This window comes from Leptonychotes weddellii, chromosome 16 (genome assembly GCF_054177405.1).
Source record: "Leptonychotes weddellii isolate Sample4059 chromosome 16, ASM5417740v2, whole genome shotgun sequence".
NCBI classification, from domain to species: Eukaryota; Metazoa; Chordata; class Mammalia; order Carnivora; family Phocidae; genus Leptonychotes; species Leptonychotes weddellii.
The window spans coordinates 39,747,153-39,762,981 of record NC_138384.1 but is presented as its reverse complement, the minus strand read 5'-3'; the positions used below and the strand labels follow the sequence as shown (position 1 = coordinate 39,762,981).

Below are 15,829 nucleotides of genomic sequence, written 5' to 3'. Positions count from 1 at the left end.
GGGGGCTGCATCTGACCTGTGGCTCTGAGACCTCTCCCCACGATAGGTTCCCCTGGCATCCTCAATACTCGCTCTTTAACCTCTTGGCACTTGTAACTCCTTGTTCAATTTCTGCCTCTGACGGGAGCCCCAGGAGGGTGGCTGGGGCCCATCATGGTCACTGCTGTGTCCCAGCACTGCCCAGCTCAAACAGAAGCAAGTAATAATACTTGCTGACTTAACAAATGAAGGATGTTTGAATCCTAGCTCTGCTGGGGACGGCGTGGATGCCCTCCCCTGGAGGACTCGGTGAAGCAGACTTGCTGTCATGAGTCGTGTATGATGGGTTTGTCCCTTCACAGAAGATGGCTTACATCATCACTTCCTGGCCACCTGGATCCTCAGTGGGCTCTGGGGCATGGAGATTGTGAGGGGGGGCTGTGCTAACGGGCTGTAAAATGCTGCGCTGACAGTAGGGTCGGGGGTGGGCGTGGGACGGAGCAGCACAGAGAGGATGTGGGTAAAACATGTCACCTGGCACGTTGCCCGGCATGGTCACTGCTCAAGAAAAGCGAGCTGTTGTCAGGATTTGGGGAGGAAGAATACTCTTATGTTTAAGAACCCAGGCACTTCACTCTCTCTGGGTCCCAGATTCCTCATCTGTGAAGTGGGGATGAGGGCATCTCCTTCACTGGGCTTTGGGGAGGAAACAAATGCAAAGTCGTGCAAGGTGCTGGGCAGGGTCTGACAGCCTTCCGTAGATGTTTGCTTTTGCTATTACTACAGGGCAATATGCAGCCAGGCATTCAGTACGAGTTCGCCGAGTGTGTGCTGCATTCCAACCTCAGTGCTGAGGACACAGTGGTGAACAACAAATACATAAATACGCTTCATATGGTGTAAGTGCTATGGAGAAAATTAAAGCAGGGTAAGTGGGTGGAATATGCTCAGGGCCAAGTTGGGGGGGTTGCAATTTTACATAATGAGGCCTCCCTGACAAGGTGACATGTGACTAAAGGAGAGGAGGAAGTGAGCCACAGGGAGATCAGGAAAAGTGCTCCAGCGAGAGGCACGGGCAGTGCAAAGGCCCTGAGGCTGGATGCCTGCCTGGCACACTCAGGAAGCAGCAAAGGTCTGTGTACCCAGAGTGGAGAGAGCGACAGGGAGCCAGTCACACAGGGTCTCAGAAGCCACTGCAAGGACTCTGGCTTCCATCTAGAGAGGGCAGAGGGTTTTGGGCAGAGCAGTGATGGGATCAGATCCCTCGGGCTGCCTTACTCAGGACAGACCCTAAGGAAGCAAGGGTGGAGATAAGGGAGACGAGACAGAAGGTGACTGCAGAGTCCAGGAGAGGCCGGGGGAGGCTGTGAAAGGGGAGGGGTAGCTGGAGTCTGCCCACCGGAGGTGGCGCCGCCAGATGGGATGTGGGAGTGAGAGAAGAACAGCGGGGCTGATGCCAAGGCTTCCGACCTCAACAAATGTAGCGATGGACTTGCCCTTTCCAGAGACAGGAAAACGCTGTGGGGCAGGGGAGGAAAACCAGGAGTCTGCTCTCAGACAGAGTTTCAGGGGCTCCAAGACGCCCGGGTGGAGATGCCGAGCTAGCAGTTAGCTACCAGTCTTGAGTTCGGGCACAAATGGGTTTTAGAGTCAGGAAAACCTGGATTCAGAGCCCAGTCTGCCCCCTGCTGGCTGCATGACCTTCTGTGAGAGTCTGTACCTCCCTGAGCCTCAATCTCCTCATCCTGTCAAGTGGGGATAAGAACAGTACCTATGCTCCGTGGGGCGGATGACTGCGAGCTTGCGCATACCTGCTGCTTATCCGCACACAGGCAGGGTTCAATTAAACTCATTCAGCTAACCACCTAATCAGTATTTACTGGGCACCTACTGTGTGCCAGCCCTGATCTATGCAGAGGACATAAGCAAGTGAACAAAACAGATGGAGGACCTGGTTCTCGGACCTCACATCCATGTTGCTGTCTAACACTGAGCATGAATTTTGGGGTCAGGGAAGCCGAGAGCAGGGCTCCATCCACCCAACTTGAACTTAATGAGAGCGCAAAGGCCCAGAAGGGTGAACGCGCTGGCATCTGGAGGTCACAGCCTGCTGAGTCAGGCAAGCTTGTCTGGGAAACATAACTCATCCAATCCTTAAAACTTTCACATGACGAGGGGCACCTGGGTGGCTCAGTTGGTTAAGCAACTGCCTTCGGCTCAGGTCATGATCCTGGAGTCCCGGGATCGAGTCCCACATCGGACTCCCTGCTCAGCGGGGAGTCTGCTTCTCCCTCTGATCCTCCCCCTCTCATGCTCTCTGTCTCCCATTCTCTCTCTCAGATAAATAAATAAAAAATCTTTAAAACAAAACTTTCACATGACGTAGGGTAATTTTTGTTCCCATTTTTCAGATGGGGACATCTGAAAAACGTCAGTCACACGGCAGTTAAGGACTTGGCTCAAGGTCACACAGATGGCCAGTGGAAGTGCCAGGACCCAAAGCCAGGCCTTGTGACTCTAGAACCCATGTCTGTGTCAGGCTCCCTTCCCTATTTCACATGCATGATGTGGCCTTCTGTGAAACCCACTGGGAGCCCATTGCCAATGACACCGTTCCTTCCCACGAGGCTCACACGTGGCCTGAGTACTTCTCAGTACCACGTTTCAGGCCACCACCTACCAAGCTGTCACCTGGGACCAATCTGTCACTCTTGGTTTGGCCAACACTCTGAACCTGAGCAAGAATTTACCCAGACTGAATCTTTGTCTTTTAATAGAGGAAGTTAAACCATTCCCATTTATTATGATTACGGATCTGGAATTACTCCTGTTATGTAACTGTCTGTTTCTTTTACCATGCTTTCTTATATCCGCCCCCCCGCCCCCCCATCAGCTTTATGCCCTATCCTTTAACAGCCTGAAGCTTTTCATTCTATTTTAATTCTTCTAGGAAGTACCCTTACATTTTGAACATAAGAGTAAACTTGTATTTTCTATCAAGACCTAGAGTAAATAAATCTATCTTTTCTCTCCCCAAGGGGATCCTCATGGACAGCCTTGGATCCCTGGCCCGAACTGTCCCCAGAAAGAACCCAGGCTGCAGGGCCCATGAGACCCCCTAGTGTGTAAGTGGCAATTCTGACTCCCTCGCGGCCAATTAGTATTCTGGCCTGACTGATGGGGCTGGGGGCGGGTTCCCTGAGGCCTCCGCCAAACCACAGAAGAGCTGTACCACTGAGGAGCTCTATCCCTTACCTTCAGTCTCTGGACGATTTCCCTTATGTCCTCCACGGAGCCCTCTGTGGCCTGCAGGAAGATGTGGTCCCCTCGCCCGTAGAAGATTTTGAGCGTCGAGGAGTCTGGGGTCCAGCCAATGACATCCCCGCAGTAGCAGTTGAACACCACCTCCTTGGTGCGCAGGTCCAAGAGCACCACAAACTCGTTGGAAATCCCCAAAATGCAGTCGATTTCTACGCCCTGGGCATAGTCCTGAGCCGCCACCCTCCAGGCAATGGCCCCTGCGCTATGCTGCTCAGCGCCCGCCCGCGCTTTTGTCTTCTCTTTCTTCTTGGAGGTCAGGGAGATGAGGTTGAACTTGCCAGTGGAGTCAATGGGTGTGTTAGAGACACAGTTTTCAGCCAGGTCCTTGAGGTACTCCTGGCGGGTCCTGGTGGCCATGGTGTGGAATTTGTCCGACTTGTGCGCAGCGTTCTCGGCATTAATCACCTTGGCCAGCAAGAAGTCTCTGAAGACATCAGACTTGCGGAATGTGGTTCCACTGGGGATTGGGGGACCAAAAGGAGGAGCATCTTTGGATCGGGTCACAGCCATACTGAGGAGGGAGAAATAGATGGTAGAAAGAAAAGCACTTGAGATTCCCTTTAGAAAGAAAATATGCGATCAGAAATAGGAGTGTTTTTTTTTTTAAGATTTTATTTATTTATTTGACAGAGAGAGACACAGGGAGAGAGAGAACACAAGTAGGGGGAGTGGGAGAGGGAGAAGCAGGCTTCCCGCCAAGCAGGAGCCCGATTCGGGGCTCGATCCCAGGCCCCTGGGATCATGACCTGAGCCGAAGGCAGACGCTTAACCACTGAGCCACCCAGGCACCCCAAGGAGTATGCTTTTTAAGAATGGAAATCTACATCTATCTAGTAAGTTGCTGGCCAACTAGACTGGAAGCGAGATAGTCTTAGGGCACATGCATGCATGTTTACTTTCTGGACAGCAGATGTTAGAACATCGATGCACTGACGTTCCAAGAATAATTCTCCTAGCATTGTTCCATTTCAGTTGCTCTCATTTTACATACGTATAAACTATTTGGTAGATTACAGTTTGGCAAAAATTCACTCCTCCCTCTCCACTTTCGAGGACGGGTACATGCCCACCCCACCGATCCTGGGCCTGGTCATGTAGCTTGATTTGGCCAATGGCTTTCAAGCAAGGCATGAAATGTGGGGAGGCGGGCTTGCCTCCTGTGCTCCTGACATCTCCATGAGAGGAACATGCCTTAGGGGGTCCCAGAAGGAGGAGGGACACCCGGAGCAGACCCGCAGCCAAGGCCAGCCAGACCTCAGCCGACCTGCGGACGTGTGGGCCAGAGAGAAAATGCTAATGCCTATGAGCCACTGGATTTTGGGGTGGTTTGTTAAGCAGTGTTACTGTGGGAACACCTAACTGATGTGGGACATTTATGTGATTTGCTTTTTTTTTTTTTTTAAGATATTTATTTGAGAGAGCGAGAGTGAGCACACAAGCAGGGGGAGGGGCAGAGGGAGAAGCACACTCCCCGCCGGGCAGGAAGCCCAATGTGGGACTTGATCCCAGGACCCTGTGATTTGCTTCTTTCACATATCTGTGTAACATTACTTAACATACCATGTAAATCATCTCTACACAGCTTATTTTGAAAATTCATTGTAACGAGAAGTTAGAAGAGACCCTTCTTACTGCGGTTATGACTAAGGTGCCGCTGTGACAGAAACGAACAGCCACTGAGAAAGTAAAAAGGAAATGATCTGCCAAACCAGTGAGCCCCTTCACCCCTTACGCAAACCACAGAGAGAGAGGAGCCTATGGGGAGGAACACCTTTGGAGAAAGCTGGCGGTGAGCCCCATCATGCCTGCACCCACCCTCGCCAGCAGCAGGCGCCCCTGAGGTGACTGATAGCCAGGAGGAGCCTGGGGTCAGTCAGCCCCCTGCCTGGGAGATCAGGAGGGTGGGCTGGGAGCCCCCACAGAGCCCAGGGAGCATGCGCTCAGCTGTGCTCCCAGTCCAGTGACACTTGCCTGCCTCCCATTTCCTCCCGGGGCTCCAACCCTGGACATGTCAGAAATCAGCCGTTAGCTGCAGAAGTGCAACGTGGAGGAACAGAGGAGAGGTAAGCAGGCTCCCCAACCATTGAGGCCTCCAGCGGGAAGCAGCCCTGAGCTGGGAGGTGGGAGAAGATTCGCTGGTAAGTCAAATCCGAAGATTGGATGAGTATCTCTGATATGTCCTTCCAATGACCAGATCGAGTTGCGACTCAGTGACTGTAGGGCAGCCGATTTCTAAAGTCAGGCAGAGAGGCTACGGCCCCTTCCAGAGTCCTCACTCAGGGGCAGGGGAACGTGACTCTCGCCGGAAGATGTTTAAAGGGGTGGTGGAGACTCCAGGAGCTATGCTGTTTCGGTGATGATGATTAAAACCAGTGTGAGTCGCTGTATTTGAGTGAGAAGTCAGCTTGCTAAGTTTCTTAAAGAGCATTGTATTCATCCTCCACAAAGATGTCACCTTGTGAGCACAGTGTTAGGAGAGATTTCCTAATGCTTCTCTCCCGACAGTAAAATAATTTTCAAATAACGAGATTCCTGACTAAAACATATGCCATGAAACCCAAACATAGTATAAGGCTTGTTCAGGTTAGGACTCCCAGCCCCCACCCGCCCCCCACATGACAAGGGGGACAGTGTAACATTCCTCCCTCTGTGTGACAAGCATATCTGGGACGCCCTCTCTTGGGCATTGGGGGTACAGTAGTCCCTGACCCCCAGAGCTTTTAATCCAGGAGCAGATGTGTACCAAACACACACACTTACAAATTAAATTATAAAGACAAAGAAAGCAAATGGGCTACAGACAGAACAACAGAAGGACCGGATCTAGACGGGGTGGGGGGGAATCCAGGAGGGCCTCTCTGGGGAAGTGATAATTATGCTGGGATCTGAGGCTGAGTGGGAGCCAGAGGAAAAGCTGAGGGGAGGACCCTGCACGCAGTGGGTACAGCACGTGCAAGCCCTGATGGGGAAAGATGAGGCTGGGGTGGTCGGAGTCCAGAAGCGAGGAGCGGGATGGGAGCCAGGCATCGCAGGGCCCTGACGGTGTGTTAGCACTTTTCATCTCAATCGTGAGAGCAAGCGATCCTTTAACCATCTGGACTCGCTATTCACTCTCTGCACCCCCCGATCTGGTCTCTGCCATTCTCTGCCCTGCTCAGTGCCCTGGAAGGTGGGTTTTTGCAGGCGGTCACCTTCACCTGGCTTCCCATGCCCTCCGGCTTCCAGTGAATTCCGCCAACAGGAAGTGGCAGCAGGCGACAGGAGCGGATGGGAGAGGGAGGTTGGCAGATGGCGTTCTCTTTGTGGCCTTCTTGCTGGGCTGGTGGCAGCGGCTGCCGTCCTTGATCCTTCAAGTCACAGCCATAGCTCCTGTCTGGTGGCCCCTCTCCCAGAGCCATAGCTCTCTCTAGCTTCCAGAAACTTCTCTCATCCTCTCCAACCTCATCAAGCCAAAAGGGCTGCGTAATGGCTCCCTGCTGCTGCTGGCCCCTGGACGCCTCACTCTCCTGTACTGGTTCCCTTAACCTAGGCCCGCCTGTGAGTAGCCTGTTCATTCACCCTGTTAAAACCCAAGCGGGGCATCTGCCTCTTAACAGTCCATGATGGACACAGGTGCTAGCAACGAGTGACCACCAGACTGACGATCTGCAAAGATCACCATGGCTGCCCCACGAAGAAAGGACTGGAAGGGACCAGAGCACAGGCAGATCATCATTGAGGAAGCTCCTGCACACCCAAGACGGGTCAGGCCAGATCCCTTGCCTGCTACCTCCACTGTTCATGGTCCAACGACCCTTCCCCAGTTCTGGAGTGCTATGTGGGCAGGTGCCACCTGGAGCTTAGCTGATCCCCCAGCACCAGCACAGCTGTTCACTACTGATTAAAATAACGACTTAGGGGCCCCTGGATGGCTCAGTCATTAAGCATCTGCCTTCGGCTCGGGTCATGATCCCAGGGTCCTGGGAGCCAGCCCTGCATCGGGCTCCCTGCTTAGTGGGGAGCCTGCTTCTCCCTCTCCCTCTGCCCCTCTCCCTGCTTGTGCTCTCTTTCCCAGATAAGTAAAATCTTTAAAAAAAAATGACTTAAACTTGAACAGACCAAGAAGAAACAGTTCTATCAGTGCACAGGAGGTTTTCTAGAGGCTTGACCGAAAAAGGCATTTCCCAGGGGTGAGGTTCTTCGAAGGCCACACAAACCAGGTGGGTTTTCTTCTGTCCAAAACCATGTGGGCAAGGCCTTGCCTACAGCGCGGGGTGGGGGGGGATTTGATGACTTGGCCGGTTTTTCTAATTTGTGGTGTGTCCACACTGTACTTTACAGATGTGAACAGCTTTGCAACTTCTCCAGTCAGCACCTCACTGCTTAGAGTGACAGACTTTGGTGTTTCCCATAGTCCTGATCCACGATTTGAAGAATCATGAAACTACAAGCTGCTGAAGCTTTCTGGACAAGCAGAACAGCTGGTCCCTTACGTCCCAACAGGTGGGACTGGGTTTTCACAGCCCCCAGGCTGCAGGGACGACGGCGTGCCCCTCAGAAATGGCGCACTTGGAACCACAAAGACAGCACCTCGCTACACGACCAGGAGATGGTGTGACACCAGGCCACCTGGTTGCTGTAGCTCAGGAAGTATTTCCAGAATACTCACAGTTATTCCTTGAACAATTATTTCCTCAGGGCCTATGATGTTTGGGCCAGGCATCTGTCTGGTCAGCAAAAATGTCTTTAGGGCCCACTAGATGGCAGACCCTGTGCCATGACAGATACACGGAGGGGGATGTGACACAGGTTTATCCTCAAAGGAGGCCAGGGACACACCAAGAAGTCATTTTTACAGCATGACGGGTGCTGTGATGGAAATGTGTTTGGGGACATGGTGGGGAGGGGCGGGGGGGCAGGGTGTGGTCTGTCTGGGGACCAGCTGCCTGTGGGGAAGGAGGGGGGGCAGCTTTGGTTGTGTCTAACATTTTCTTTCTTTAAAAATAAAGAAAAGAGAGCTGAAGCAAATATGGCAAAATGTTAACATCTGTTAAATCTGGTGGTGGGCACATGGGTGTCTGTTATATTATTTTCTGCGCTTTTCAGAATGTTTAAAATATTGCATAATAAAAATATTTTAAATTGTAAAAAACAAGAAGGGTTTAGGGGCGCCTGGGTGGCGCAGTCTTGATTTCGGCTCAGGTCATGATCTCAGGCTTGTGAGATCAAGCCCCGCAATAGGCTCTGCGAGCAGCAGGGTGTCTGCTTGAGATTCTCTATCTCCCTCTGCCCCTCCGCGCCGGCTCACGCGGGGTGCTTGCTCGATCTCTCAAATAAATAATCTTAAAACGCAACAAAACAAAACAAAACAAAACAAAAAACAGAAAAAAACAAGGGTTTGTGAATCAGAACAAAGCCAGCATCCTGGAGGCCAAAGGCTGGCCTGGAGAGGCGGGGGGTCGGCCGTGGGTTGCTGTGACAGCCCAGGCAGAAGCAGGGAAGGAGGGGGCCCACCCCACGCCCCCAGCTCAAGCCCTGCCTCTGATGCGAGGAACGTGGGACATCCCATCCCGCGAGCGAGCTCAGGCTCACCCAGCCGCAAGACGGAGGCACTTGCAGTGGCCACTTTGTGTCCCAGGAATGAGTAACCGCATGCGCTGCACGGTGATGGAACCCTCCTCCCTTCTCCGCTTCACCTCACTGACAGGAAAATGGTAGGTTCTGGCAATTCCATCAGGACCACCAGTGCACCTACGCACATACCCTTTGACCCAGTAACCCTGTTTTTAGGAATTTCCCCAGCTGTATACGTGGACGCACGTGCAATGAGAGCAGAAATAAGATTATTCACTTCAGGATGGAGTGGAACAGTGGGTGACAGGACAACCCAAATGCCCATCACGGGGGGAAGAGTCTCGTGCATCCACACGATGGAATGTCGTGCGGTCATAAGGAATAAAAAAGCACTTAATGTACTGGTTTGGGGATCTCAAGGATCGGTGAGCGTGTGTGACATGCTCCGTGTGTATTAACAAGGGGAAAACGAATACTTAGAAGTAGTTACCTGCACATGTATGAAATTTCCGGATGCACAAGAAACTAACAGGACAACTGGGTGGTGGGGGGTGGGGCAGGGGTGGGAGGAGACTGTGACTTTTTTTTTTTGCTTTTTGTATCTTTTGAATTTCAAACCGTTCTCAGCCCATTCCCCAGAGTCTGTGGTGCTGTTCCAGGGACATGTGCTGCCCTTGGCCCGGGCCTAGGTCATCTGTCAGCTGGTTTCCAAGGACTACATCCTCACCCCATACCCGGACAGCTTTCCATTTGGCCTCTGGCTGCTGGCCACTCCCTGGGGTGAGACCTGGCCCTTGGGAGGATGCTGAATGGTCTGAGGCCTGTGAGGCCTGTTGATCTGTGAACTGAAACCTCAGCTCTATATCCAGAGCGGTGCATGCGTGCACGCGTGCGTGTCTGCCCTGCCCCCATCCTTCCATCTTCTGATTCTCCTTCCGGCCGTCACTCCCTGTGCCTCAGCCCCTGTGCCCCCCACCCCAACCCTGGGCCTGGTGGTGGTTTCGCTCCACGATGGGCTCCTCACCCCCCAACCAGGTCAGTGAGCCTCAATTCTGGAGCTTCTCTTCCGAGGAAAGCAAAGTCCTCCTTTTGCTGGATTTGCAGCTGGGAGGATGTTAAGCTTAGAGCTGCCAGCAAACGAAGCAATGTACAGGAAAGTGGAGCAGATCGAGCTACGCTTGAACCTGTCATTTGGGAGAGCCGATATATACAAATGCCTTTCTGCCTTAAGCCAGATCGAGGCGGTGTTCTTGTCACTTGCAACCGAAAGATGCCAGGCAAATGCGAATCCCCAATGAAAACTGGGGTGCCATGCCGCTTTCTGACTGAGGATCACTCTCTTAGAAGATGTGGGGACGTGAGGACATGTGGGGATGTGAAGCACACACAGGCAGCACTGGAGGTGTCCGCCGGGCCAGCTGCTGGCTCTCTCTCTGCACGCTGCCCGGAGGCTGGAGATCAGCTGCTGCGACTTCCGATGCGTGCAGGGGAGGGGGCAGGGGTGGGGGGAGCCGGTGCAGGGATGCGTACCTGTAGCACACATTATCAGTGCAAGGGTTGTGGGCTCGGACGATGATGAAGACGTGCTGAAAGTGTGAGCGGATGTTCTTGGGGGTGAAAGGCAGCGCCCCTGGCTCCTGGAAGATGATCGTCACAATGTCGTTTCCTATGTGCCTCTTCCTTAGTAGCTGGTAAAGGGAAACGGGAGAGAGGAGGGCGGCACAGGTTGGCTTGAGGGCCCATCCTGGACCCTCACAGCAGCCTCCCTGCCACCCCGTGTTCTCACCCCTCCCCGGTGTGGTCCCCACAGGCAGCTAGAGGGAGCCATGGACCTGGGTTGGATCATGTCTCTCCCTGCTCAGAGCCCTCTGGTGGCTCTGCCCCACTCGGGGTAAAAGAGTCCCCAGGTGTTTCGTTTGCTGCCTACTGCAGTGTGCTTAGTGCTGAGAGCAGTGTCGGCACACAGTAGGTGTTCAATTAACATCCACTGGAGGTCCGCATGGGCTGGTGGACGCGGACTTGCTCACGGCCCATGGCAGCTGACCGGACACCACCCGCAGAGCCCATCCCAGGCCGCTGCCGCCGTCCCTGCCCCGGACACCTGGTGTGGGAAAGTTGGGGCAGCTGTGGCTTCGGACTGGCCCACGGGAGCCCGGTCCTCTCTCCTCTGTTTCTCACAGTCTCTGACCAAGAGACTGTTACCTCTGCAGGTGATGACGTATTCACAGTATTTTACTTATTTGCTGACATTACAGCATTCCTATTTACATGAGTTGAGTCTTTGCGTGACTGTCACGGTCAGGGATCCATGTTGGGAACGTGAGGTCCACAGATGGGCATCCCGTGTAGCTCGACATCAAGTGACCCAGAATGTGGAGTCCAGATACACTTACACCGAGCAGCACGATTCACACTACGGAACTGTTCTTTATGTGTGCTTTAAAACCGGTGACATTGCTAGATAAAGTACCCATTTGCTGTGGCCAGCCCCGGGCGAGGCATCTTACCATCGGGTCTCCGAGCGGCCAGCTCATCTTATCACAACAACCCTGTGGGGCATGAACTCATCCTTACCCTTTACTGATGAGAACACTACGGCTCCCAGTGGTTAAGTGACTTGCCCTCTGTCACATAGTCACGGGAGGAAAGAGCCTGGATTTGAATCCACTTCTGCTTGACTCTGCAACCCAAGCTTTCCCCACCTACCAAATATCCAGCACGAGGGACTGCTTCCTATGCCCCTCCTGGGTGTTGGGCCCTGCCTCGTGCAGAGACCTTTCCCAAGATATGGGTGCCGTCAATCTGCCCATTTTACAGAGGAGGGACCCCAGGCTCAGAGATGCAGGATCACAAAGCTAAGAAGTGGTAAAGAAAGAACTCAAAATCAGGGCTAACTCTGAGATCAATGCTCTTACAGAATGCTACCAGGTTAACTTCATGAGATCACTCCGATCCGACCATTTTTGGTCTATATAATCTACAATGTCATCTGTACCAATGAAGAAAACAGGCATTTTCTAAACCACAAGTCTGTGGGGTTTCTGTTCTTTAGAAACTAGGAAGAGTTGTCTCAGGACAGAGTCTGCATGGCATGTTCAGGAGAGGAGCCTCACGAAGCAGGCGTTAGCTGCTCTTGCCCACCTAGTACCTTTTCCTCCTTCTTCTGGCAGCCATGTCCGTGCCCTTTGGGATAGCACCTCCCTGATCCCTATCAACATTTCCTGTTGAGCTGACCCCATTCACCCTCCCTAGGGGTGGGCATGTGCTTCAGGCTTGGCCAGTCAGCTTGTTCCACCCCTGCCCCAGGCCCAGGGACCGGCAAGTGAGTGACTGGTCAACAAAACGTTTCTGGGATACCAGGGAGGCATAGCTCTCTCCCCGGGGGTGGCTCTCCTGGTGGGATGTGAGCAGAGGGCTGCCAGGGGGCATCTCTGCCACTACTTGGGAAGACCTGTGAAGGCCATGATGAAGAAAAGCAGAGATAAGAAATGAAAAGGATTCCTAACACTGAGGCCCTGGATCCAGCCATACCTAAAGCCAACCCTAACCAGGCACTTGAGAGTTACACCACCTGGTAAGACTCAGTTTTTGCTTATGGCAGTTTGGTTTGCGTTTCTGTTACTTCTGTTGAAATAATGTTGACTGATTCACTCTTCTTTTTCACAGGACCCCTGGTGATGCAAGAGACTGCTAAGTTGGGTAGCTAGATGCAAGCAGGATGGCCAAGGAACAGCTAGAAAAACACTGGTATCAAACAACACCTGATCTAGCCTCCATCCCCCAGGTGACGTGCCCATGGTGCGGAGCATCTCCAAGGCCACAGGCCCCCCACCTACTGCACGGGACAGGAGAAGGAGAACCGATGCCTGCCAGGCAGCCAGCTACCAGCCGCAGGGAAGGAGAGTGACTTGGGGTTCAGTCGTGCATCCACTGGAAATCATGTGGGGGCCCCCGCCCTGGGCCCCACTGACCTGCTGCCTGTTGTTGGGGGTGTAAGGGAGCAGGGTGGAGACGTGGAACATGATCTCGTAGTCCTGGTATGTCGTGTAGAGGGAGTGGGTGCCCGTGGAGTCAGCTGCAACAGAAACACAGTTAGCACCACGTTTCCCAAACCTCTGGGTTTGTGCCACATCCCACAGGCCATCTGCGTTAGTTTTCAGCTTGATGTTTGCACTTAACTCCACTCTTGAAAATTAAATAAATTTAGGTAAAAAGAAAACCTTCTGTTACACACCCAACACACTGGTAAAAATTTAAAAGTCTGACCGTAGCAAGGACTGTTGGGGAATGTAGAGCCACTGGATCCCTTTCTGTGGCTGGTTAGGTGTGTAAATTGGTACAACCACTTTGGAAAACTTAGTAATATCTAGTGATTAAGCCTGAAGATGGGCTTAACTGACGACCCAGCACTTTCTCTCCTAGGATCATAACCTAGAGAAATCGCATACACGTGCCCTGGGATAAGGGTAACAAGCACCTTCAAACGTCAGTCAAAAAGATGAATAAACAAACTGGTATACTCATACTGTGAAAAAATACAAAGCCTTGAAATGAGTTGTAGTCACCACATGGGTGAATCACACATATATAATGTTGAATGAAAGATGCCAGACACAAAAGCAGCACATACTATAGGATCCCATTCACATTATGTTCAAAACCAAGCTGAACAAATTAGATCTAGAGATGCATATATAGGTAGCAAAACGATGGATGATAATCATGAGAGTCAGGACACTGGTTGCCCCCAGTGGGAGGGGGTTGTGACCAGGGAGCACATGTGATTATTGGCTCCATGTTTCTGAGGGGGAAACTGAGGCACAGGGAGGGAGTGACTTGCCTTAGGTTACTGCAAGGTGCAGTGGAGTCTGGACTGGAACTCAGGCTGTCTGACTCCATGGTGTTTTAACAGGACTCGGTGTGGCTCTTAAGGGTTTCACATTCCTTATAGGAAATAGATCCAAATCCCTAAACTTGGGCCCTGAAGGCCCTGCAGGGTGGGTCCCGCCGGCCTTCCTCACTCCATCCTCCACATTAATTCCCTGGATGACAGCCTTCAGACCTCAGGGCTTTTGCATGTGCTGTTCCTTTCTCCTGGAATGCTTTTCCTGCTCCCTCTTTGCCTCTTTTATTCCACCTCACCCCTCTCAGGCTGTAGGCCATGTTCTCTGGGGGCCCTTCCCCTCTCAGACTTAAGATCAGGTTCCTCATGCACGCTCGTATCATCCTGAACAGCTCCTTCCCGCCCAGGGAGGAAGGCTGGCAGATTTCTGTCGAATGCAGGAGCGAACCCACGAACCATGCTGCAAGGACCTCCAGGGTGTCAGGTTCACCCCAGGAGGCCCATTCGTTGGCCCTTTCAGGCACTCAGGGCCACCAAGCTTTATTTAACCGAAGGTGCTGTGGAAACAGGGGTAGAACTAACCCCAAAGACCCTGTTCTTGTGGCCTTACATTCTGGGGAGAAGCTGGGACAGGCGAGGGCACTGAAGCCACTGTTGGCCGGTGCCAGAGCCAGGCCCGGAGCCAGGTGACCTTCGGGTGGCTGCAAGCCCGGGGCATCCCTATCTGGTAGCCGGGGACACTGGCCAAGAGCACTGTGCTCCCTGGGGTCTCCGGAGACAATCTACTTCCCACACAAGCCACGTGGCAGTAGTTGGCACTTGCGTGCTGACTCTCCATAAGGCGCGGCGCTGGAGTCTGATCCTCACAGCAACTCAGGGAAGGGAGGGGGCAACGTAATGGCCACCATTTGGGGAAGGGCGCTGAGCCTCAGGAGCAGGGGGACGACCGCCCCTTTCGCGGTGAAGCAATCACCTGAAGGAATGAGCAACAGAAACACAGTCCTAATGCTCAACGCTTACTGCGGGCTTCCTGTGCGCCAGGGCAGCTCGGGGAGGCTGGGCAGGCCCGGGGTCCGGCACGGAGTGAGGGCTCGGTATGTTAGCTTCACCACTGTGCTCCCGAGGTAAGCGCCAACTACGAGCCTCACTCGACAGATGAGGAAGCTGAGGCACAGGGAGGCAAGGCTGCCGGTCCAGGATCCCTAAACCAGCGATGGCACAATGATCTTATTCCTCCCACTGCCTCCTTGAACGGACGACAGCCGCAGGCCCCTGCGAACGCTTCTGTCATCTCGCCAAACTCGGTCTCCTCACCTAGGCCTCCCTCTTCCTGATGAGGAAGCTGAGGCTCAGCAAGGCGAGGGGAAGAGCCAGTGATCGGGCCCGGGCCCCATCACAGGGCTTTCCGACTCCGCCTGAGCAACGAACCCAGCAACACACCCCTCCAAGGACCAGGGGCAGTCAGTCCTTTCCCCAGGGAGCCAGGACGTGACTTCACAACATCGCTCTTCCATCCCCCCAAACCGCCACATTGCTCTTCCATCCCCCTGAACTGCCACATCGCTCTTCCATCCCCCCCCGAACTGCCACATCGCTCTTCCATCCCCCCCAAACTGCCACGAAACACTTCCATCCTATCCGTCACACGTACGCGTCTTATGTGCATATAAGCAGATGTCTGTACAGAAGTGCTAGAACGAACGTGTTGTATCACGCACCCGCCTTAGGAAGCAGACCGCCACCGATACTCCACGATCCTTACCGTTTTCTATTATATCCACCCTGTCCCTGGAGGCAACCACTACCCTGAACGTGGTCGTGTCCATCACCGCCTTGCTCTTCTTTAGAGTTCTACTGCGCAAGAACGACCCCCCCAGACGATACACTGTCGAGTGTGCTTTACGAATAACTGCTGTGTAAAAGGCATCACTCACTACCTGCTCTGTGAGCCCGCTGTCCCCGCTCACCATCAAGCACGCGGCCCTCGTCCAGGCTAACGCCTGCGGCTCCTGTCATCGCTGTCACTGTCACACGGCACTGTGCCGCACGAACCACCACGTTTCTGCCCGTGCGCACTGGGCGCCGTGTAGGTGCCGGCGGTTACGAACCCTCAGGACATCTCCCAGCGCAGAG

General features: G+C 53.3%; 1 protein-coding gene across 1 annotated transcript in view; it reads right to left on the bottom strand.

The window, feature by feature from the left end:
• SIPA1L3 (signal induced proliferation associated 1 like 3) overlaps window positions 1-15,829 on the bottom strand; it is a 211,652-nt gene that overhangs the window by 54,336 nt on the left and 141,487 nt on the right. Inside the window, exons 8-10 of the mRNA XM_081807589.1 lie at window positions 12,825-12,928; window positions 10,384-10,541; window positions 3,235-3,811 (exon numbers count right to left, since the gene is read on the bottom strand). Of these exons, the coding sequence (XP_081663715.1) occupies window positions 3,235-3,811; window positions 10,384-10,541; window positions 12,825-12,928 (839 nt within the window). The remainder of the gene's footprint in view (window positions 1-3,234; window positions 3,812-10,383; window positions 10,542-12,824; window positions 12,929-15,829) is intronic.